At 39.5% G+C, this 24,706-nt stretch overlaps 1 protein-coding gene across 4 annotated transcripts in view; it reads right to left on the bottom strand.

Moving 5' to 3' along the window:
• SLA2 (Src like adaptor 2) overlaps positions 1–24,455 on the bottom strand; it is a 39,269-nt gene extending 14,814 nt beyond the window's left edge. Inside the window, exons 1-4 of one of the 4 annotated variants that reach the window (XM_077458960.1) lie at positions 24,315–24,455; positions 5,464–5,583; positions 1,675–1,774; positions 16–102 (exon numbers count right to left, since the gene is read on the bottom strand). In XM_077458960.1, coding sequence (XP_077315086.1) covers positions 16–102; positions 1,675–1,774; positions 5,464–5,539 — 263 coding nt within the window. In that variant the 5' untranslated portion in view covers positions 5,540–5,583; positions 24,315–24,455. Of the gene's footprint in view, positions 1–15; positions 103–1,674; positions 1,775–5,463; positions 5,584–20,063; positions 20,108–24,314 lie in introns of those variants that run through there. The other 3 variants (XM_077458961.1, XM_077458958.1, XM_077458959.1) reach the window with 3 other exon arrangements.
• Positions 24,456–24,706: the final 251 nt, after the last annotated feature.

Raw genomic sequence — 24,706 nt, 5'->3', positions numbered from 1 at the left:
TAACTACAAATTTACCTGTTATATACTTTAGCAACATAATCCCTAGGCATGTAGCACTCTCTTCCACTTGTAACAGACATCACTTTCCACCATTCTCCATCCCTGGAAAACATTGCCATCGAAGTAAAGTATTAGTTTATTGAAAAAAAGTCAACCAAAATAACATAAATATATCACCAGACTGTCCATATTTACTGCAGCTAAGGAAAAAAGTCAATGATTCTGACAAAGCTGGTTCAGGAAGCCAATTAGATAAAATTACCAACTTTCTAGGCAATAGGTTTTGCCTCTCCTTTTTCTAGCCAAATTACCCAGACATTTGAAATAACCATAGCAATGAGAACTGTTGCCTAAGGGGTTATACCTTCAACTTTTAAAAAAATGTCCACACACCCAGCAGTTTGATTAAACCTTTCTTGAAATCACAAAGTGATTGAAGACATAAATTTGTGGTCTAAATCCACTATAAGGAGACAGGATCAAAATTTACTTGGTTGGACACTTTTGACTTCTCAATTGACTGAAATCTGGTGGTTGCTCAAATCTATGGGATTGTTTCATTTCTGATGACTACCTGCTTAAATATGTGCATATGTATGGCCAGCTTTAGTGTTTTCTACAATAACTCTTTAAGATTCAATGCCTAACACCAATACGAGCACTGTGGTTGCCAAGAAGGACATTAGAAATATTAAAGGAGATTTGTCACAGACGGTGGTAAAGAGGTAGTTGAGGTACCTAAAAGGACAGGGGCAGACTTGAGTCCATAGTGTATTGGGCATGGCTGTTTTGTCCTAGGCCCATGAACCCTGGAGCAGAGAGATTGTGGAGGGAACTGCATCTTTTGATGATGTAGTCCAGGGGTGTCCAAAGCTCCATGGGGTGTGGGATCCGAATGATTGGGTTATAAGACTGGATGAAGAATTTTTCAAAACGTTATTAAACTAAATTATTATATAACATGGATTGAGGCCATGAGGCTAATAACTAATCAGTGATCAGCTCACTATGGACATCTTCCCTATTCACAGTATAGCCAGTTGATGTGTTGGTATGGTTGGAGAGCATTGTTAGCATCTGTACTTCAGATTCATGCTTGATTGCACAAAAGCCACAGTGAAAATCTCTCTAGCCATAGCTAACTTGTGTAGTGGTGATTTGCTCTTTTTATATAAATAATAAGATAAACTGCTTATGATTTTTTTTCAGTCGTTGTGTTCCTAAGTACTCATACGTTAAGTAAGCAAAACTATTGACATTTTTTTAAGTTATACAGGTACCTAATAGAAGTGGTGATGATAACTTTGACAGTCTGCTGCATGGGGTATGGTGACATATTGCAAAATCCAACTGGGATTTGTAATTGTATAAAAAAAAAAGTTAGGAACTCCTGAATTTAACGATCTGCAATCTTTTCTCTAACTTGCAAAGATTGGTTCATCTGCTGAATCAAAAACGATCTGTGTGTACTGCTAATTTTAAATATGACTTTCTATAGAATATCATTTTGCAATATCATTGTCTGGCTTCAGAAGAAAAACAAACTGACGTACTTTTTCTAAAAAAAAAATAGAGGTTGTTTGCTTAAGCTGTGCCTAGATGATAAAACTTGTTTTCTGTTTGCACCTCATCCAGGCTGGTCAGGAAAAAACAAGAACATTTGAGATCACTCACTCTGAGAGAACATTTAGCTGCTCGCCAAGTCGAACGCTTAAATCGCTTTGACCACCGGCTGGAAAGTTGTACAAAGCCACAAATATGCACTTGTCCGCTACTGAAAAACAAGTAAACATCATTTGCACAGTACTTGCTAAAGTTGTGACGTACAAAATGTACAGAAACTCAGTTTGACAACAAATTATGCAATGTCTCTCTATATTAAAATAAGCAGTTAAAGCTTGACTCTAGACAAAACTTTTTTTGATCCTTGAAAACAATTTTGAAGGGTTAGAATCTTTAGTATTTAAATGAATAAGGATGTGTATCTATCACATGGTGGTGTCTGTGGATACACTAAAAAAGTTAAACAAAATGCCACGTCCTGGTTATCACTTTGTAAATATAGACATTGACAGGAAATGGGGGGGGGATTAGGGAGAAAAAAATAAAAGATATATGGATGAAAGAACCTTCACATAAAAGACCTCAAGAGAAAAAATGTGGGTTCAGTTGGATGACAGCGGCCATAACTTTCACAAATAACAAACACTATAGGGGCGAACGGGCTGTAGAGTCTGCCTTTTTGGTTCCCCCTTTTGTTTCCCTCTCTACCCAGCGGAAATTTGGAGGGGATCACTACATTTAAAGCTTAGGGGATACCCAGAGTATTTATTACCACTTACCTCCCGGCTACCTACATATTATGAACACCTACTAAAACCGTATGTTTGAAGCTCTAGGGCTCAACACAATGTTGAAGTGATCCCACTAATTGTAAACCTATATTTTCATTTACCATCCAATCTCTACCCCCCCCCCCCCTTTTTTCCTTTTGTTTTTGGAAAAATGCGTGTTTGAAATTTTGTCAATTTCTCTGCCTTCCTCGTTGGCTTGGGTTCCCTGTTTGGGACATACCTTATAAAGAAATAACACTTTTATCAGCTCCTGAAGAAGCGTTATTTATTAGACGTGAAACATGTAGAGCACCAGAACATATGTAATTTCTGACTGTATGGTTGATATCCTCTATTTTATATTTATATAAATATGTATTTTGTTTTTCCTTTTTGGAAATTTTGAGTGGACTATATTACCTCTGATAGGATATCAATTAGGTCTTAAATGTGTATGTATAAGGCTCGGTTCACACAGGGGCGACTTGTCCAGGTGACTTCGCCGCCTGACAAGTCGCGCTCCGTTCTGTACTATGGAACCGTTCTAATAGGAGTGACTCAAGTCGCTCCGACTTAGAAAAAAGGTTCCTGTACTACTTTTGCGGCGACTTCGGGCGACTTGCATTGACTTCTATACAGAAGTCGTTTTGTAAGTCGCCGCTGATAGTGTGCAGGTCGCAGCAGGTCGCGGCGCTGCAAGTCTTGGCGCCCGCTGTGTGAACCGAGCCTAAGGAGGAAAAAATTTCTTTGTGTTTGTAAAAAAAAATTTTATCTTTGTTTTTCTGTTTTGAAAATAAATAGAGATAAGTTCTCTTGAATATATCGGTTGTGTTTACAACTTCTTTTATGCCGGGTTAGAATCTTTGTTTTATTGAACAATGGGCACTATTAGTTCTCAGTGTAGAGCTTTTAACACTAAGAGCTAAGAGCTTATTCACACCAGAGTGAAAAATTGTCCCACTGCAAGTGATAAATTCGAATTTTGTCTAGAGGTAGAGGAATAAGCAGTGCTGTAACTACATTATTCCTTCACCCACACTCTACAAAGTCTCTCAAAGCCTCTTCCCTTGACTACCCCACTGGTCACAGGCTTCCAACATCATCACATACAACGCAGGACTAGAAGTACTTCAATATACATAAGGACATGGAGAGCCTGCCCACATCTTGGAGCGTTGGAGAGAAGAGGAGAGTGAGGAGTAAGGCAGCATAGCTGTTTATTCCTCCAACTTTTACTTATACAGTAACTAGCAACATAAATATTCAAGCGAAAAAACACATGGCTATCAAGCTCAACCAAAAGACAAAGATAAATACAATATAAAAAACAAGGAACACAGACATTAATACAAACCTTAGGATTATTAACCCTCCCTCATCTTAATTTTGTAAGAATTGAAATTGAAGTGCCACACCACTGCTAAGAGGCCCAGATACATCATTATTCCATTGAAAGTCAGGGGTACAATCAAAAAAATAAGCAACATGTTTTGGGGGTCCAAGCACCCCCTTCATTAGAACTTAACTGGCAACAATGTGAACAAGCCAGAAGTGAACTGGACCTACAATGGTAATTTTTCCAATGTGAAATACAAGCACAGACCAAACAAGCTGCTAATAAGGCCTTGTATTTCACATTGGAAAAAATACCAGTGTAGGTCCAGTTCACTACTGGCTTGTTCACATTGTTGCCATTCAAGCCCTGGAGAAGCTACCTCAGTGCCCCTTGTCCATTACGGAGTTAAACCTCCAAGGTTAGGGGGGATCATGTGACCTCTCCCATATGACAGCGCTCAAGCCTGAGGGACTAATCTCCTGGCCCTAACACTGTAATATGAGGAGGGGAGGTGACCTCATCAACCTAGGTAAGCTCTGACACTATCTGACACTGTAGCTTACCCTGGTGGACTCCTGCAGTGGGGAGGGAGTGGGGAAGGGGGGCAAAAATGCTTTACTAGGAAGTTATGGGCGTATCAGCAGACACTGTTTTCTCCCCTTGAACTGGAAACGTGACAATGGGGTTGATTTACTAAAACTGGAGAGTGCAAAATCTTGTGCAGCTCTGCAAAAGTAATCCGCTACCAGGATTTTGTGAAAGCTTAACTGAACATGCTGAAGTTAGAAGCTGATTAGCTACTATGCACAGCTGCACCAGATTTTGGTAAATCAACCCCACTGTGCCTTTAAGAAGTTTCTTTAAGGTGAACCCTACAATAATAATAATTACATTGGTGTGCTCTATTTTTCATTTGACAATGCATAGTTGCCTCATATTCTCCATCACTTTGAAACATATTCCTTTTGTAGGCGAATATGTTTTCTTATGCAAATCTTGATACAAAACCTACGGGCAAATATTACCATCTTCTACCCAATTTGCATATTGAACCAATGTCTTTCATTATGACTACTCGAAAAACATGAGTCAATCATTAAAAACTTGAGGAATAAAAAAGCCAAGGATACCGCATTTTATTTCCCTGGCTCTATGAACAGGAGATGGAAATTATTAGGCCTATTTTATCAATTGGAAAAATAGGTTCCAAAAAATAGGTTGAGTGGATTCAAACATCATCTCAACATTCATTCCTTGCTCTATCCCAAAGATGCAATTATTATCAGAGGTCCCTCTTTCCTTCTCCACAGCAGGACATGGAAATACAATGAGAAGACCCCAAGTGATAGAAGAGGTGATTAGGCCCAACAGTGTTATACAAAACTAAAATATTAGAATCTGGAGGACTTTTTAAAGAGAATTCTGAGGCTGCCATTGCTGACCTCTTGCTCTGAAAACGCTAGTTGAATCGATGTCATGTTGACCCTCTGGCTTTATACTTTACGGGACTGTCCTAGAACAATTATGAAGGTAAGAACCTCTGTCAGTTGTGATCTGTACACTCATACCAGGACAGCCACTCAGAACATATTGAAGTCAGAGGATCAATATATCTTCCAGGAAACTAACATTTTCAGAAAGAGGTCACAATGGCATATTCCTCTCAGCACAGTTTTTTTTTTTAAACTAAGATAAACCTAAAAAGTAACATTCATATAGAACTGTATGGTATGGAATATATAGATATGGCAGAGATGTAATTTACTTTACCAGTGATTTTTTTAGTTATCTTACCAGCAATGTTTGCTTGAGAGTTGACTAGAGTCGTCTGAATCGCTGAATATCCTCTTTTGCTGGGTAAGCTCCCCATTGATCTCGCTGACTCAGTTGTAGAAATTCTTAAGTAATATAAATCTAGTCAATAAATAATAAGTCAGGAATTAGAGGCATGTTAATATACAGATAAACCCAGGGCTCGAGTCCTGCGGGAACGCGTGGGAACGGCGTCCCCGCACTTTTTTCACAGCAGGAACGCCGTTCCCTTTGCAGGACCAGAGCCGCCCGAGGCTCTAGCACAGTCTGCTAGCTGCGTTGTCTTCACAGAGCTGACATCGGAAGAGCAGCACAGTGATGCACGGAGGGCAGGGGCTGGCTCAGTTAACTGATTGGTTAATAGAACTGCTCTGCATTCTATCAACCAATCAGTTAACTGGGGCAGGTCCCGCCCTCTGTCCATCCCTTTGCTGCACTTCCGATGTCATCTGCTGTGTCCTGTGTAAGGTAAGACAGGGAAGAGGACACTGTTATGAAGGAGGGAGGGGGAAAGTATCAGAAACAGAAAGGAATGAGGAGGGGTGATATAAAAGGGAGGCAGGGCAGGAATGTGAAGGGGGGTTCTACAAAGGGGGTGAGGACAGGAATGTAAAGGAGGTGCCATAAAGGGGCTGAGGACAGGTTTAAATTTTAAAACTAGCTACTTGGTCATCTTCCGTACTATGTCGCATTCGCAGTCTGATCATCTCCTGTAGTATGTCGCATTCACAGTCTGGTCATCTCCTGTAGTCGCATTCGCAGTCTGATCATCTCCTGTAGTCGCATTCGCAGTCTGGTCATCTCCTGTAGTCTCATTCCCGGTCTGGTCATCTCCTGTACTATGTCGCATTCGCAGTCTGATCATCTCCTGTAGTATGTCGCATTCACAGTCTGGTCATCTCCTGTAGTCGCATTCGCAGTCTGATCATCTCCTGTAGTCGCATTCACAGTCTGATCATCACCTGTAGTCGCATTCGCAGTCTGATCATCTCCTGTAGTCGCATTCGCAGTCTGGTCATCTCCTGTAGTCTCATTCCCGGTCTGGTCATCTCCTGTACTATGTCGCATTCACAGTCTGGTCATCTCCTGTAGTATGTCGCATTCACAGTCTGGTCATCTCCTGTAGTCGCATTCGCAGTCTGATCATCTCCTGTAGTCGCATTCACAGTCTGATCATCTCCTGTAGTCACATTCGCAGTCTGGTCATCTCCTGTAGTCTCATTCCCGGTCTGGTCATCTCCTGTACTATGTCGCATTCACAGTCTGGTCATCTCCTGTAGTCGCATTCGCAGTCTGGTCATCTCCTGTAGTCGCATTTGCAGTCTGGTCATCTCCTGTAGTCGCATTCGCAGTCTGATCATCTCCTGTAGTCGCATTCGCAGTCTGGTCATCTCCTGTAGTCGCATTCGCACTCTGGTCATCTCCTGTAGTCGCATTCGCACTCTGGTCATCTCCTGTAGTCGCATTTGCAGTCTGATCATCTCCTGTAGTCGCATTCGCAGTCTGGTCATCTCCTGTAGTCGCATTCGCACTCTGGTCATCTCCTGTAGTCGCATTCGCGGTCTGGTTATCTCCTGTAGTCTCATTCCCGGTCTGGTCATCTCCTGTACTATGTCGCATTCGCAGTCTGGTCATCTCCTGTAGTCGCATTCGCAGTCTGGTCATCTCCTGTAGTCGCATTCGCAGTCTGGTCATCTCTTGTAGCATGTCGCATTTGCAGTCACTGTATTTTATGTGAAATATATATATGCATATGAGCGTATCTTTTTTTTTTTTTTGGTGGGGGAGTGGATCTTGGGTGGGAGTTCCCACACTTTTTTCCCCAGGACTTGACCCCTGGATAAACCTATCCCTGTTTTGTCTTTTAAATGTGAAGTATATACAAGGGGCCTTCAAAATGTTTTTGCACTTTTATATTTTCATTGGAAACGTTGAGAGCGGGTGGAGTTCTAATTGGTCGTGTCTGAGAGTGTCATGTGACTAGTCTGTCTGGCAAGCCGGCTGACCTTGAAGTTTAGTATAATTAGTGTAATTTGTTTTTCAAATTCTTAATAAAAAGAGTTTTAAAAAGTTTTAAAAAGTGCAAAAACTTTTTGAAGAACCCTCATATTTTATGTCTGCCTACTGGCAAAACCAACTTGTAGAAAAATAAGTTTACAGTGCTGTAGTTTTGCTAGTTTGAGGGATATGGGTATGAGGCACTGGATATTTGGTTGTTTCTAGCCAATCATCAAGGAAAATGGCTAATAATGCTCTTGCTTTGGCTATGGCAGTTCACATACAACAGGGATTTCAGCACAGGAAGAATCCAAAACATCTAGAATGACCACTTTCAACAAGGAATCAAGAGTTTGTTAGGGATTCCTTGAGCTGCAATAATTGGCTGATAGACATTTAATGGTGCCTGCTAAGTTCCAGGGCCAATAGCACTTGGCATAGTCAGTAGTGTGGCATTAATGATCTCTATTTGTAAGAGTTTCATTCTGATCACCACTACAAGGAAGACATTCTTTCCACTGACCACCAACATAAGGGGCATTTTTTTCCCACTGATCCCTAATTAATTGGTATTAGCAAGGGTTCCCCAGGTCCTGAAAATTATTTCAAGTGTTCTTCTGAGGAAAAAAGTTGATAAAGGCTGATCTAGGAGCACAAAAAGAGCACCACACCAATTTCCATTGTCCAGATATAAGTTTATAAGTCCTTAATCAAGATGACAAAAGACGTAACAGCCAATGCATTTTGCAGATGGCCCCCTTCAACAGGAAAATTGCCTTTAAAATCTGGAAAAATCTACAGCAATGTAGTGGATTTACTAGACTGCTGTGCCACTGCCACATTTCCCCGACGAAGGGGGACATGTACAACCCCTGAGGCATGTTGGGTGTAACATCTTGTGTCTTAATAGGAATGGTCAGCGAGGGCAGCTTTCTTGTTACTCTTATAACAGATTTCATTTAAAGAAAACCCAAATTAAGACTCTACTAGACTGTGTGCCATTGTTGAACCTATATGTTGCTTGGTTGACAATCATTCTCTGCCTAAATATTTTTTCCACGGTCCTGGAAAAAGTAAGACCTGGACTTTCAAGTGGACAACGATTTGACTTGCTGCATGTTTGTTCTGGATCAGTGATTTGGCAAACTCTGAATCCCCAGGCAGCCAGGAAACCAGCATTTTCAGAAAGACACCAGCAATTATGGACTAAGTACTCCTCTCAGTAGAGGTTTCCTTTAAAGCAGAATAATCATTTGTTGTCAAATATAGGATTTCCTACCACACGCATGCAAAACTGAAATTTTACATGAAACCCGAACTGCACATTAGTAACAAAACAGGCGTCCTATCTTTTTTATTTTCGGTGGAAAATGAATCATAAATTTTCCCAGGTGTGTGCTGCATGTGTTCCACATTACAAGCTAGCTTTAAAGTTTAGATTTGTGTGGGCGATGGGGGAGAACCGTCATTTGATAATAAAGATCAGTTTGTGATAAGTGAATGGAACAAATTTTACAATCTATATGAAAAAATATTGGGCTGGTCACTAAAATGTAAAAGAAGAATAGAAAAAAAAGTAATCTACAACGCTGCCCATCAGTACAAATGGTCAAAGCTAAGTGGACTGCACACCTACCCATTAGACCGCTAGTATATAAGCTTGTTGAACATTTCATTCTAAATATATAGGCAATATAGAGGGTGTATAGCTAAAACTTTTTTATTTTGTTTTGGATAGAGTAGGGAAGGATTAAAACCCCTATCAGTTGATTTATGTTTTGCAGACTGTATCCCACTAAGGAGGTTTTCCTACACTTCTTTCTCCAAGACACAACAATCAGTGGTATGAAATCTCTCCAAAGTGAGGGAAGATCCCTTCCTAGACAGTTGTCACTGGAACACCTTACTTCTATTTCTTTCCCATCATCTTCAGTCTTGGTGACAATGGCCACCAGGATAAAAAGGAAAGATATGGCTGCACATACACTTTAATGAATATGGAGTTGCCCCCCACTCCCCTTTGAGGCTACTTTCCTGTTAAGGACCTCCCCATGATTTTGAAATGTGTCTGTGGAGTGTGAGTTCTTTTATAGGTCTTCTTTAGCACAGGCCAATATAGACATCTATTTGACTTCGTTGGACATCCCATTCCAAAACCATGGGTATCAGTTGCCCTCCTTTGTGGCTATAATGGCCTTCAATCCTCTGGGAAGGCTTTCCATAAGATCTTAAAATGCATCTGTGGGAATTTGTGACTATAATTCCAAATCCGTTTCGATTTTGCTGGGTTGGATCGAAAGTAGCCGAGCGTAAATGAACACAATTTGGTTTACATCCGACTGCCCATAGAGGAGAATGGAGGGTCCGATCGGGTCTGCCTGAAAAACGGACAGGCCAACCAGATCGGACCTCTTTTATGAAAGTGACCTAAAGAGATCAGTAAAAGATTTGGAGATTTGGTACACCAGCATATATCAATTTAGGGTGGGCGGACTCTATTAATAGCATCATACTTAAAATCTTAAGCAATGACAACTCCTGACCACCAATCAGAAATCATTGTTCTATTATTGAGCCTTGTTCAATGTGCTATAAAGCACTGGATGAAGTGACAGTAAAATGCACCATAAGGAGGGCCTGTTAAACATACAAAAGAATTTGGTGGGTTTCATCATTTGCTGTTCGTGTTCTTAGAATTGAGTTATATATAGAGTATTCCTCCCACCTGCTGCCGGAGTTTAACCATAGGAAAAACAAGTGGCTTAGTTGCAGAGAAAGTGTTACGGCCCCTTCTCGAGTATTTTACTTTATAAAATGTCTTCAATGATTTAGAATAAACATTGGAAATCCATCATAGCATCATTAAAACAATTCATTAAGGTGGCACAATAGATAGATACTGTATATATTCTATCTCACGGGTTACTTCCCTTCTAATGCTTACCATGGTAGGCAGTTGCCATCTATTAGCCTGATTAAGACTGGGATTCCCAGAGAAAAAGGGCTATCATCAGAAAATGGGAGTCTCAGTATTCAGTCCAAGGACTTGTTTATACAGGCATTGTTTTAAACTGTTTCAATCGATGCCGCAATGATCAAAAGCGTTTGAACCCAAAAATCTGCATTTCACATGCTTTACTGGCAATGTAAATGTAATGCCGCGTACACACGACAGGACTTAAGTCCGGCAGACTTTCGACGGAGTTCTGACGGAGTTCTGACAGAGTTCTGATGGACTTTCCGAATGAACGGACTTGGCCACACACAATCACACCAAAGTCCGACGGATTCGAACGTGATGACGTATGACTGGACTAGAATAAGGAAGTTCATAGCCAGTAGCCAATAGCTGCCCTAGCGTCGGTTTTAGTCCGTCAGACTAGCACACACACGAGCGGATTTCTGGGTCCGGCAGAGTTCTGGCGGAAAAATTGGAAGCATGTTCCATTTCTAAAGTCTGTCAGACTTTTGCAAATCAAAAGTCAGTTGCAGCCCACACATGATCGAATAGTCTGCCGGAATCATTCCGTCAGACTTTTGGTGTTGAAAAGTCCGGTCATGTGTACGGGGCATTACTCAGTAAGGTCTTCTCTGTCCAAAGAAACGCAATACAAAGCAAAGCAGGTCAAATGCAGCCAAAGCAGTGCCCTATTTTTTTCAGCAGTCTGCTCTCCTCCTGCCCAGTGCTCCAATCGGCAGCCTAAATACTCCCTGAGTTGATTGGAGCAGTGGGTACGAAACACGTTGGTCCCCTACAGACCATTGTGCTCTGTCTTGAGCAAATGTCTGATTCTGGAGCAGGGGATGTCAATTCTGGGCTGTAGCACAAAGTAAGTAAAAAGGAAAAAAAAGGGAAAAAAAACCTGAACATTATTATTGTATATGTAGCCAGACTGCATTGCAGGAATATATGTTTAAGCATATGTATTTGGGCTTCAAGCAGTCAAACTGAATACTGATAAGACCAAGAACAGCATGTACCACAATGGAAGAAAGGAGACATGGTGGTTAAGTAGCTAAGGGGGTTCTGTGTTTAAAGGGACACTATCTGCATAGAGTTTGTATCTTATTCCCATTTTTTGTATGGTATGCTCTGCTTAGTCCTACAACTCACAAATTACATTCTTTATGAGTGTAACTCAATGACGGTGGCGGGGAGTTCATATTATACAGTGCCTTGAAAAATTATTCATACCCCTTGACATTTTCCACATTTTGTCAAGTAACAACCAAAAACGTAAATGTATTCTTTTGGGACCTTATGTGAAAGACCAAAACAAAGTAACACATAATTGTGAAGTGAAAGGAAAATAATAAATGGCTTTCGAATTTTTTTACAAACAAATATCTGAAAAGTGTGGCGTGCATTTGTATTCAGTCCCCTTTACTCTGATACCTCTAACTAGAATCTAGTGGAACCAATTCCCTTCAGAAGTCACCTAATTAGTAAATAAAGTCCACCTGTTTGTAATTTAATCAAAGTATAAATACAGTTGTTCTGTGAAGCCCTCAGAGGTTTGTTAGAGTGTTAGAGAACCTTAGTGAACAAACAGCATCATGAAGGCCAAGGAACACACCAGACAGGTCAGGGATAAAGTTGTGGAGAAGTTTAAAGCAGAGTTAGAATATAAAAAATATCCCAAGGTTTGAACATCTTACGGAGCACTGTTCAATCCATCATCCGAAAATGGAAAGAGTATGGCACAACTGAAAACCTTCCAAGACATGGCCGTCCACCTATACTGACAGGCCAGGCAAGGAGAGCATTAATCAAAGAAGCAGCCAGGAGGCCCATGGTAATTCTGGAGGAGCTGCAGAGATCCACAGCTCAGGTGGGAGAATCTGTCCACAGGACAACTATTAGTCGTGCTCTCCACAAATGTATCTATCCAAGAAGAAAGCCATTGGTGAAAGAAAGCCATAAGAAGTCCCATTTGCAGTTTGTGAGAAGCCATGTGAGGGACACAGCAAACATGTGGAAGAAGGTGCTCTGGTCAGATGAGACCAAAATTTTACTTTTTGGCCTAAAAGCAAAACGCTATATGTGGAGGAAACCTAACACTAAACATCACCCTGAACACACCATCTACAGCTTGCAAAAGACTTGAGACTGATTCACCTTCCAGCAGGACAACGACCCTAAATGTACAGCCAAAACTTACAGTGGAATGGTTTAGATCAAAGCATATTCATGCGTTAAGCCCCATACACACTATCAGATATTCTGCTGTTTTTTTCCTTCAGATTTACCAAAACCATATACTATGAGGTCAAACCTTAGGAGTTTCAATTTGTATGCAATCAGCCAGGCCCTTGCACTAAATGGTTTTGGTAAATCTGAAGGAAAAAACCATCAGAAAATCTTATAGTGTGTATGGGGCTTTAGAATGTCCCAGTCAAAGTCCAGACCTAAATCCAATTGAGAATCTGTGGCAAGCCTTGACAATTGCTGTTCACAGATGTTCTCCATTCAATCTGACAGAGCTTGAGCTATTTTGAAAAAAAGAATGGGCAAACATTTCACTATCTAGATGTGCAAAGCTTGTAAAGACATCCCCAAAAAGACTTGCAGCTGTAATTGCAGTGAAAGGAGGTTCTACAAATATTGATTCAGAAGGCTGAATACAAACACACGCCACACTTTTCAGATATTTATGTGTAAAAATGTTTGAAAACCATTTATCATTTTCCTTCCACTTGACAATTATGTGCCACTTTGTGTTGGTCTATCACATAAAATCCATATAAAATCAATTTATGTTTTTGGTTGTAACATAATAAATTGTAGAAAAGGGGTATGAATACTTTTTCAAGGCACTGTAGGCACCATCATAGCCAGCACAGTGGCTTAGCAGTTAGCACTGGGGTCCTTGGATTGAAAACCAGTCAGGACACTACCTGTATGGAGTTTGCATGTTTCCTTTATGCTTGTGTGTGTTTCATTCCACACTTCAAAGACATACTGGTGGGTTAATAGGCCCCAGTGTATGTGAGTATGCATGGGAAATAGGGACCTTCGATTGTGAGCTCATTGAGGGCAGGGACTGATGTGAATGTACACTATGTAAAGCACTGTATACATTGTCAGTGCTATATAAATACCTGTAATAAATAGAAAAAAACATTGGGGCAAGCTCAGATATTAATAAAGTCGTAGCCTTTATAACTGTACAAATTGTATGTGTATAAGTACATGTAAATGTATATATATAAGTACATGTACAGTATGTATATGTTTTTTTATAAGTGATATCTGTCCTCAGCTGCATAAGGAGCTTGGAGAGATGGGGGTGGAGAAACAGCAGTACACTGACCACTCTAGTGAATGACTGTGTGGAGGCATGCCAGCAGAAGTCTGACCAATGGAGAACAGACAAGCTATCAACTCCGGTCATGTTGATTAGAAGACAGATTTATTACAGATTTATGTACCAGTACAAAGGGGTGATAGAACTCTTCCACAGCAGAATCACACCAGGAAATCTGTACACAGTTCTTTTACAGCAGTATTTGGCAGCCTGCCATTGGCTAAGGCCCACTGGTGACTCATGGTGCATTGTCAGCTTTATTCCCAAATCCAGCGTGCCTTTCACAAGGTTTCCTATTATGGTAACATTTGCTAGTTCTTTATATATGGTTTTAGGTGTTGGTCGGAACTAAGAAAGTTGCATAAACAATAAGTCAGTGCCATTTTAGCTAGAAAAAGTGCATATAAGGAACAAGGCAAATGTCGATATCACCTGTAATTCTTTGCATATTTCTTATCCCTATTCTCCCAGCACAGCCAGAAAACTGGTCACGCTGAAATAGAAGTGCTCTAACGTCTAGTGCGGTCAGTTTGAAACAGGAAAGCAGAGAGGCTGGTAGGATCACCAGAAATTTCACGCAATGGAAGCAATGTAAAGAGAACAGGATACTTTTTTTGTACCAGTACATGGTACAGCAGGCACATATGAGGAATATGAAATGTTGGGGGTAACATTTTTCAAGCTGGCTGCACAAGACATTGCTAAATGCACAGACAGCATTAGAAGCTGCTAAAGAAAATATGAAACCGTTGCATGAAACTTGATGAAAAAAATCCAGAATCCTGATTGGTTCTAAATGACCACAAGTAGTTTAGTGTAAAAGCTGTAGCCAACGAAGTTAAGCTTTTACACAGCCTGTGTTATTGATGGGAGATTCTTAACAGTAATTTTTTATTTCTGAATACAGTATGAACACATTCTACACAATGGCTGCTTGTAGGCTGGCACTGAGGCTCTAAGGGGGTTTCCTTGCCTATCACTGGAGGACTGAGGAGGATGCTGAGTAAAACAAATTTGCAATTGGGGTTTATCAGAAGAAAACAGACTGCTGAGAAAGTAATAGTGATACCGAAAACACGCCTGGGACTCCAGCTCTAAACGCATGAAGGAGCATAACCATAAACAACCTGTGTCTATAGAAAGCTTCCCATTTCTGATTATTAAAGGAGAACTCCAGACAGAGCACAAGCTTTATGCCTTATTCAGAGCTACGTACCTGCATTTTATTTAATTACATTTATAATGAAATTAATTACATTTATAATTATTTATTTGCATTTTCTTTTCTTTTTAGGGACAGGCACTGTCACATTTGCACGTTCATCGGCTCATTAATTAGATAACATATGAGTTACCACCAACTCTATCAGTTAAAGCTGAACTCCAGGAAATGTTCTTAGCCCAGAAAAAGAAAACGAATGCAGCCAAAAAAAAAAAAAAGATACCTTTGGCCTGACTTCTAAGTAACTCATTGTTAGCCCTTGTACACAGGATCGGACATTCTGACAACCAAATCCGTTGAATTTTGTCCGACGGATTTTGTCTGAAACTGTTGCATACACACGGTCGGACAAAGTTGACGGAAAATCCGATCGTTCAGAACGTGATGACGTAATTTCGTTACGATGGGACTACGTTCAGGCTACTAGCCAATAGCTTTGGCCTAGGAATTCGATCTGAGCATGCGTGGTACTTTGTCCGATCAGAATTCTCTACACACAATTGGACAAAGTCCGATCGGATCATGTTGTCGGAAAATTTTATAGCCCAGCTGGAAAACTTGGTCCGTCGGATACTCCGACGAAAACAGTCTGATGGAGCACACACACGGTCGGATTATCCGACAACGCGGCCCTATCGGAAGGTCCGATCCAGGATGGATCGCAAGCGTCGGTGCACAGCCATTTTCAGATCTCTCCAGAGATGTTCAATCTTGTTCAAGTCTTGGCTCTGCCTGAGCCACTCAAGGACAATCACAGAGTTGTCCCTTAGCCACTCCTTTGTTATCTTGGCTGAGTGCTTAGGGTCGTTGTCCCATTGGAGGATGAACCACAGTCTGAATTCCAGAGCTCTCTGGTGCAGGTTTTCATCAAGGATGTCTCTGTACATTGCTGCATTCATCTTTCCCTCGATCCTGAGTAATCTCCCAGTTCCTGCCGCTGAAAAACATCCCCACAGCATGATGCAGCCACCACCATGCTTCACTGTAAGGATGGTATTGGCCAGGTGATGAGTGGTTCCTGGTTTCCTCCAGACATGATGCTTGCCATTCAGGCCAAAGAGTTAAATTTTTGCTTCATCAGACCAGCGAATTTTGTTTCTCATGGTCTGAGAGTCCTTCGGGTGCCTTTTGGCAAACTCCAGGTGGGCTGTGTGTGTGTATTTTACTTAGAAGTGGCTTCCATCTGGCCACTCTACCGTACAGACCTGATTGATGGAGTGCTGCAGAGATTGTTGTCCTTCAGGAAGGTTCTCAGAGTGACCATTGAATTCTTGGTCACCCTCCTGACTAAGGCCCTTCTCCCCCCGATCGCTCAGTTTCCCTGGGTATTAAGCTCACATTCTTTGTAAAGATTTATAGAAGACAAAGACAACGAGGCAGAATTCTTGTTCTTATATGACATGGTCTTCACAATAAATGTGAAATGAATGTAAAGTGCTGGTGACTTCGAATTTTTCTGTTGGGTTCTTAATTGGGGCTATCCATGCCCCTTGGTGATATGAGAACCAAAATGATGAAGGTATGGAACTGGTCCTTTGAAAGATCAAACAAATCTTGAAACAGAACTTTACCAACCTTACTGAACCTTAAACTAAACTAAAAAGAAATCTACATAATGTGGGTAACATCATTAGCAACTAGACCTCAATTCCATGCTTTGATTGCAAAAAAACAACAGCAACAATCTCACCGGCTATAGCTAGCTTTGTGATTTGCCTTTTTTTTATATAAATGATATAATCTCTAAAATCTCTTTCAGCTATTTTGTACTTATCTATCCATTTATAAAGTAAAACCAAGCACTGCCAAGGAAGGTCTCCTATCTTCCAATCTTTATACATTTTATAAAAATGTGATTTAGGGCATCACATTGGTCCTCAATAAGACTGTTGATGATGATGACGGGTATGAGGACATATTGGGCAATAAATTGGAGTCTGTAGTTTTAAAAAGGATTAGAGCTCTTGCTCTAGGATCACTTCAATTTGCTATATCTGTACCCAGTGTCAATGCTCACGAGCGGTCCAGCTGATGAACAAAACGCAGTTTACCTGGTACACATTGCTATTTTTCCTTTGTTTTCTTATTTTATATTGTACACTCTTTTTCTAATATATAAGTAAAAAAATAAAAAGAGATTTAAACTCATAAATACAATATAAAGAATAATAATCTAGTATAAAAGTCTCTTGGTGGGGCTTGTGATAAGTATTGGGTGTGTAAGTGACCATGGCATGGCCATGGCTGATGTCCAATAAGTTTTTTTTTGTGTGTGTCAAATCTCTCATTGTGGATTAAGGCTCGGTTCACACAGGGGCGACTTGTGCAGGCGACTTCGTCGCCTGACAAGTCGCCCCCGTTCTGTACTACGGAACCGTTCTAATAGGAGCGACTCGAGTCGCTCCGACTTAGAAAAAAGGTTCCTGTACTACTTTTGCGGCGACTTCGGGCGACTTGCATTGACTTCTATACAGAAGTCGTTTTGCAAGTCGCCGCTGAGGTCGCGGCGCGGCAAGTCGTGCCGCGTACTGTGTGAACCGAGCCTAAGAAGTAATGCTGGACCTGTTGGGATGGGTTTTCTGCTCTCATCAAAGAGATCATGGGTCTGTTGGACCCTTCAAAATGTGACGATTGTTGAGGGTGAGGAGTACTGCCAAGGAAGGACTCCAATCTTCCAATCTTTATACATTTTACAAAAATGTGATTTAGGGCGTATGGGGTATGTACCATGTCTGTATTCATTTTATTGTGTGTCGCCGGATATCAGTTTAATGATAATTAATGTCTGTTTTAAAAAACTGCATTAAACAAGTGCACAAATAAGTGCACAATGCAATTCTTTTGCATCAAAACGAAGCAATTGCCTTTTACAGAAAATGCAAGTATTGCAAGCAAACCGTAATTAATAAGATAATATGATAGCCGTGAATTTACATAAATGTATAAAAAGCTGTTGGAAAATGTTGTATTCTGTGCCCGCAACAGGGTATAGGCTCACTCTGAAAATATCAGTCAAGTGGTTAAAAATGGCAATCAGTATGATCAATAACACATAGGTGCCAGTTTATCAATATTTTTGTCCAAGATTTACACAACTTTCACCCAGGATTCTTTCCATTCAGGTGAGTGAAAGTTGTATAAATCTTGGGTGAAAACATTAATACATAGAACCTATAGCCAACAATTGGCTATTATCTCTAAATTGAACCATATTAAACTCCCCGAATGTCTAAAATGTTAAGTATGATACTAAATGCCAGTAAGTACGTAATAGCAAACTACAAGAGATAAGGTTTAGTGCAACATTTGCTGCAAAGTAATGTAATCCATCAGCCTGGAACATTCATTCATTTGTTGGTTTCCACAAGTTTTTTAATTGGCAGCAGCAACTTGGTATCTAAAGGGGCTAACTGGCATCTGCCCAGGAAACCATGTACAGTATTTGTTTCTTTTATGAAACCCTATTTTATTTTTTTTATTTTATTTTTTAATAAACCCTGTTTTTAATATTAAAGGGTTTACTTAGTCTTATTTAATATCTAAAGTTTACTTAGAACTGGCATTTCAGTTTTTGATAGATGCTTGAGAATTGAACCACCTGACATTTTCTTATATCTCTTGGAAATTCTGTTAGTGAGATCTCTAAACTGCGTTCTGCAGAGCTGCTGTGCCCATTATGACGGGTTCTCATCAGCCCTGCTAGAATTGTATTTATTTTAGATTACTTTAGATTATAGACAATATAACAAGGGGGGCTGGAACACGCAGAACTCCCAGGAGGACAAGAACAAAGCGGAGAATTATGGCACTCTTGGCGACATATAAAAGACATATAAGATGCCAAGGGCCAACTTCACCCACATATCTCCACTTGTAACTAAAATATTATTGTTGCATGGACCTTTAAAGAATATCAAATTGCTTTAAGCCAAGCAGAAAAATCCCATGCCGAACAAAATAAGAAGCGTCCATAGCAAACACCTTTTTTTGCTATAGTATTGAAAAGGAAATAGATATTAGAATTAGGCAAATTGAAAATCTTACCATTTAGGAATTATCTTCAGACAGACCTACAAGCAAATACTCAAGAGAATAACAATGAATCTGCAATTCCCCTGATTCAATCATTCCTACTTGCATGGTATCATAGACACCAACCATTACTGATTTCCAAGGACGCTCACAGATTTTAGATATTGCCCTTCCATTTTTTTTTGCCATTTGCAATATTAGAAGACAGGTCCTCATAACAACAGATTTTTAGCTCAGTGTGTTATTTTATTTATATTGCCAGGGCTTCAACCAAAGGATCCATATCTATCCTATTTATTGTCCAGTTATTATTACACAGTAAAAAGTACAAGATAAAAATGTTTTTTTTGAGGCACACAAAAAATTTTTTAATTTCAACAACTTTGTTACAAAATTACTGAAAATTCCCATAAAAACATGTAATTTAGTTATCTCCAAACTACCAAATTCATATCATTTTTTGGATCATAGTCCACTTCTTCAGGAGCAGGTGATGGAGATAATTAAAAACATGTAAAAAAAAAAAAAATAGAAACAATTAGTTTACATAAATCCAAAATAATTTAAAGTGCCTCTATGAAGACCGCAGTTACCTCAAAGACCACTGGGGGCGTTGCAATAGCCTAGAGGGTTCAAGAGGGGACCCCAATCCAGGACAGAAGGAGCAAACACTTTAAATGATTTTGAATTTATGGAAACAAATTGTTTTTATTTTTTAAAATGTTATAGAGCTGTTGTTAACTATCTCCAAAACCTGCTCATGATTCCTGAAAAAGTGGACTGTGATCCAAGAAATCCTACCAAAAAATGACCGCCCACAGTACATTTACATCATTATTTTGACATTAAATACTGATGGTTTGGCAGCAGCTAGCTGCCATAATCCTAGTACTTTTTTGTACTGTGGGCGATTCTGCGTCTGATAAAAGTGGTCCCAGCAGAAAATTTGCCTAAGGATCACTTTTAGAGAAGGCGGGAGAGGTGCCCCCCTCCTGCCCCTTCCCAGTCATCTCCAAGCTTACCGGACCTGTCCATTAGCCCAGAAAAGATCCGAACCGTCAGATGCCTGGGCAGGAAGCCGAATGAGGAGAAAATGTCCTCCACTCAGCTCTATGCCCTTGGAGGACTGGAACGAGGTCTGACACTTCCGCCTCTCAGCCTTAAGGTGATGATTTTTTTTTGTTCCCCTTAAAGGCAAAATTACTTTTATTTTATTTTTGCTTTTAAAGTTAAATGAGAGATCTGGGGTATTTTTGACCCCAGATCTCTCAATAAAGAGGACCTGTCATGCTTATTTCTATTACAAGGGATGCTTACATTCCATGTAATATGAATGAAAGTGATAAAAAAAAAAAAAATAATAAGGGGACAGTGTAAAGATTAAAAGTAAAATAAATACTATTTATTTTAAAGCGCCCTGTCTATCCGTGCTCGCGTGCAGAAGCAAATGCATACGTAAGTTGCACCCACATATGTAAACGGTGTTCAAACCACACATGTGAGGTATCGAAGCGACTGTTAGAGTGAGAGCAATAATTATAGTACTAGACCTCCTCTGTAACTCTACACAGGGAACCTGTAAATAAAATTTAAGCGTGGAATGTGGAGATTTTTAAGTACCATAGTTTGTCGTCATTCCATGAGCGTGCACAATTTTAAAGCATGACATGTTAGTTATCTATTTACTCGGTGTAACATCATCTTTCACATCACATAAAAAAATTGAACTAACTTTACTGTTTTTTTTTTTTTTATTAAAAAAAAAGTGTATTTTTTCCAAAAAAATTGTGTTTAAAAGACCACTAAGCAAATACGACGTGACTTAAAATATTGCAATAATAGTCTTTTTATTCTCTAGAGTCTCTGCTAAAAAAAATATATGTTTGGGGGTTCTAAGTAATTCTCTAACAAAAAATACGAATTGAAACTTGTAAATAAAAAGTTCCAGAAAAGGCCTGGTCTAACCTATAGCAGTCAGTAGTCATATTATATTTTTCTTTTTTAGGCCTGATCCACTTACAGTCAATTTAGCATAGCTATTCACTGCATAAAAAAGTGCTTCAATTTCATCGTATTCTTAGCTGCAATTAAATACAAATATAGGGGCTTTATTATTTGTCTGCATTAAACTGAAAGCTAATTGGATGCTATGGTTTGTAACAACGTGTATGGTCTTATTAAATTACATTTTTGATACCCTTTTCTAAACTGTAGGCTCTCATAACTTCTGCAGCTGCCCTGTCATTCTATATCACCAGCCTCCGATACTTTTTAGCATTGACAACAATTTTTGTAAAAAATAATAAAAGGCCCCTGGATCTACTGTAAGGTCTGAAGTCTCTAGTATAATTGATGATTATCTTCTAGACCCAAAGCCACGCCATTAAGCAGGGTTTTGCTTCTCATGGACAATATGTTTTTTTAACAATCCCACACGTTTGTTGGCAATTCAAGTGTTTTTTATTGGGATGTGCAAGTCTTTGCCGTTCCTGGAAGACATTCGGCCAGCTTGTGTTCTGTATCCATTGAACACAGTTCTTGCTCCCTTTAAAAGTGACTGCTACAGTAGATGCTTGTAAGTTCAAAAACTACTAGTGAATAAGTAAAAAAAAAATAATTGGCTTCTTCATCAATGTGTCCTAAAGAACGTTTTTTTGTACAGCTCACAGCAAGCAACAAGACTCAAAGCTCTACCGAAAAATGACAGCTAATTGAATGTAAGCAGCAAGCCTATGCATTGATGTGGGGTATTATAGGCAGTTGTTATTTCACGCAGCTTGAAATAAGGCCTCCAGTGAGGTGATGTCCACCACAGCCAATACATTTTTAATTTGTACAGTTAGATTTAACAACAACAAAGAAATTTGTCCATACACAACAACGTGTTTTGCACCAAGCAATAAAGCTTTTAGTTTTGCTTGCCGTAAATTCAACAAATTAATTCTATGTAATGAATAAGCAATGATAAAAGTCTATAGAAATAAATTGGAGCAAACACGTTGCAGTTACTTAAAATATATAATAGGCTGCTTTTTATACACTTTTAGGTGTATTGGCAATTATTAAAAGCACTACAGGAGGGTACTACAGACCAAATGCCACATATAAGGAGGTACTTAGTAAACCCCTGCTACTGTATAAGGCCACACAGTAAAACTGGAGTGCCAGGTTTAGTCCTTCTGTAAAAGTCTGTAGAACTGGTGGTGGAAAAAAGCTGAACATCTTCTGAGCATTACATTATCTGGGAAATCAACTGAACTGTAACAATGGGGAACAGCCGTTTTGTATCGGATATAAAGTGTAGGCATTCTACGAGAGTATTTTTTTATTAAGCCAAACAGAAGTATTCATGGGTACGTTGGATACTCAACCAATTGTCAAAGTGGGCAGTTATCAATTATTTTGACATCAAATAGTCTAACTATGTAAGATCACCATAATATTACCAGCCTCGTCCAATTTTCGCCACTTAAGGCCACTAACACCAGTAATAGGAACTTTTGCAGGGTTGCCCCAACAATGGCGCTTATTGCAGTTTGAGGGTACTGTTATGCATTTACAAGACCTCCTCGCCATTGTTCTAGCCAATTGTCAAAGTACGCAGTTATCAATTATTTTGTCATCAAATAGTCTAGCTATGTAAGACCACCAGAAATTTACTAGCCTTATCCAATTTTCGCCACAAAGGCCACCAACAACGGTAATAGGGACGTTTGCGGGTTGCCTCAACTTTGGCGCCTTTTGCAGTTTGCGGGTATTGTTAGGCATTTACAAGACCTTCTAGCCATTGCACTAACCAATTGTCAAAGTAGGAGGTTATCAATTATTTTGTCACCAAATAGTCTAGCTATGTAAGACCCCCCATAATAAAATATACTGATCCAATTTTTGCCACAAAGGCCACCAACACCATTAATAGGGACTTTTGCTGATTGCCCCAACGATGGTGCCTATAGCAATTTGAGGGTATTCTTATGTATTTACAAGACCTAGCCATTGTACTACCACAAATAAACAGTAATGAATATGAGTTCTCACACCAGGCTTATTAGTAAGATCAGCATTTGATTTAGGCAACATCATTACAGGACCCTGGCACTTGCAAATTGGATGCATCCAACTGTGGTTTGTGAGATTAATTGAACCTGGTATAGACTTGAAAACTTTGATTGGTAAAATAAAATGTTGGCTATAGCCACCTGTTCATCAGTGGTATAATGTACTGGCTGGATAAAAAAAAGAAAAAGAAAATAATAATAACAAATGGGATAAAAGGTCCAAAAAGTAAAAAAAAAAAAAAATAAAAGAACAAACCCAAATGGAATAAACATAAGTCTATACTATTATGGATAAAAAAGGTTAAACAAAAAAATAAAATGAAATGTAGTGGTTGGATAAAGAAAAAAAAAAAAGAAAAAAAAAACACAAATGGGATAAACTTAGGTCTATACTCAGGCATAAAGGTTAAAAAAACCCCCACAAAAGAATAGATCCACATTTTACAAATATAAGTCTACACTATTACAGACAAAAAAGGTGAAACAAAAAAATAAAATACAAAAAAACCCCCAAAAGTTAAACAATAAATAAAAAGGGGGGAGACTTGGGTAGACTTGATGGACCAAATTAGCTTTTTAATTGTCACTTTCTATGTTTCTCTGTGTGGGAAATGCTCAGAGGCAAGCTTCTAATCCTTTTTCTATAAAAAAAAGTTTGGAAAACTTTTGTTTGCCAATATAAGCCGGAACCAAAGGATGGAAGCATGGATCGTCACCCCCTATTAATGATGACCTACACAGCCCAGTGCTTATTTGATCACTGCAAGGCATGCTACAATTGTCAGCCTAGCTTGCTTGGATAATTCCAGGTCTTCTGTAATTTTTAAGGGTTTGGCAAGATAGTAAGATAACTGGCTTTCTCATAAAACATATGTTTCATACTTTGGAATCAAATGTGCTTATAAACACAGCACCTCTGTTTAAAAATCCGAATATCATTCCTGCAAAACCAGAGATAGCGAAAAACAGGTTTCCAGGCAGCCACCAGAATGTGGACACTCTCACTGGGTATCATGAACACTTCAAGAGCCTGTATGGGCATATTGGAACAACACCAGCATGGACCACTTAAAAAGACTTGAAATGTGTATTGAATCTGTCTCCTATGCAGGTTTATGGTCTAATAATGTGAAAACCTCAGCTATTTTGGGCAAATAATACATTGTATTCCTATAACAAACTCCATAGAAGAAGAAGAATAAAAATAAAACTTACTTTGTTAGCATGTTTTCATCAGCTGAGAGAGAAGACTGACTACACCTGCTAGTGAGAGAGTTTGGAGGAAGTTCTCGGTGTGGGTTTCTTAATGAGTAGCCTACGCTGTCACATCGAGAGGCAGCTGAGTCTGAGAAGTAGGATGTGCCTTGTAGCAATACTCAGCCAGATCTGTGTGATGACATCACTCCCAAAATTCTATGGGGAGACCTGAGCATGTAGGAGTGCGTGAAACTGCACCAAACTACTGACTTGTGTCATGGATCGTATGGTGTAAGAGCAATGCACCCGTTGGTCATGGAAAGTACATTATGTTTTCGTGACTTTTTCAAATAAAAGAATGGTGTGGTCCAGACAAAGGGTTATTGTAGTATAGATTTTTCATGTCATAG

This window comes from Lithobates pipiens, unplaced genomic scaffold (genome assembly GCF_037356315.1).
Source record: "Lithobates pipiens isolate NorthernLeopardFrog02 unplaced genomic scaffold, aLitPip1_a1.2 Scaffold_28, whole genome shotgun sequence".
Classification (NCBI taxonomy): Eukaryota; Metazoa; Chordata; class Amphibia; order Anura; family Ranidae; genus Lithobates; species Lithobates pipiens.
This window is presented reverse-complemented; position numbering and strand designations above follow the sequence as displayed.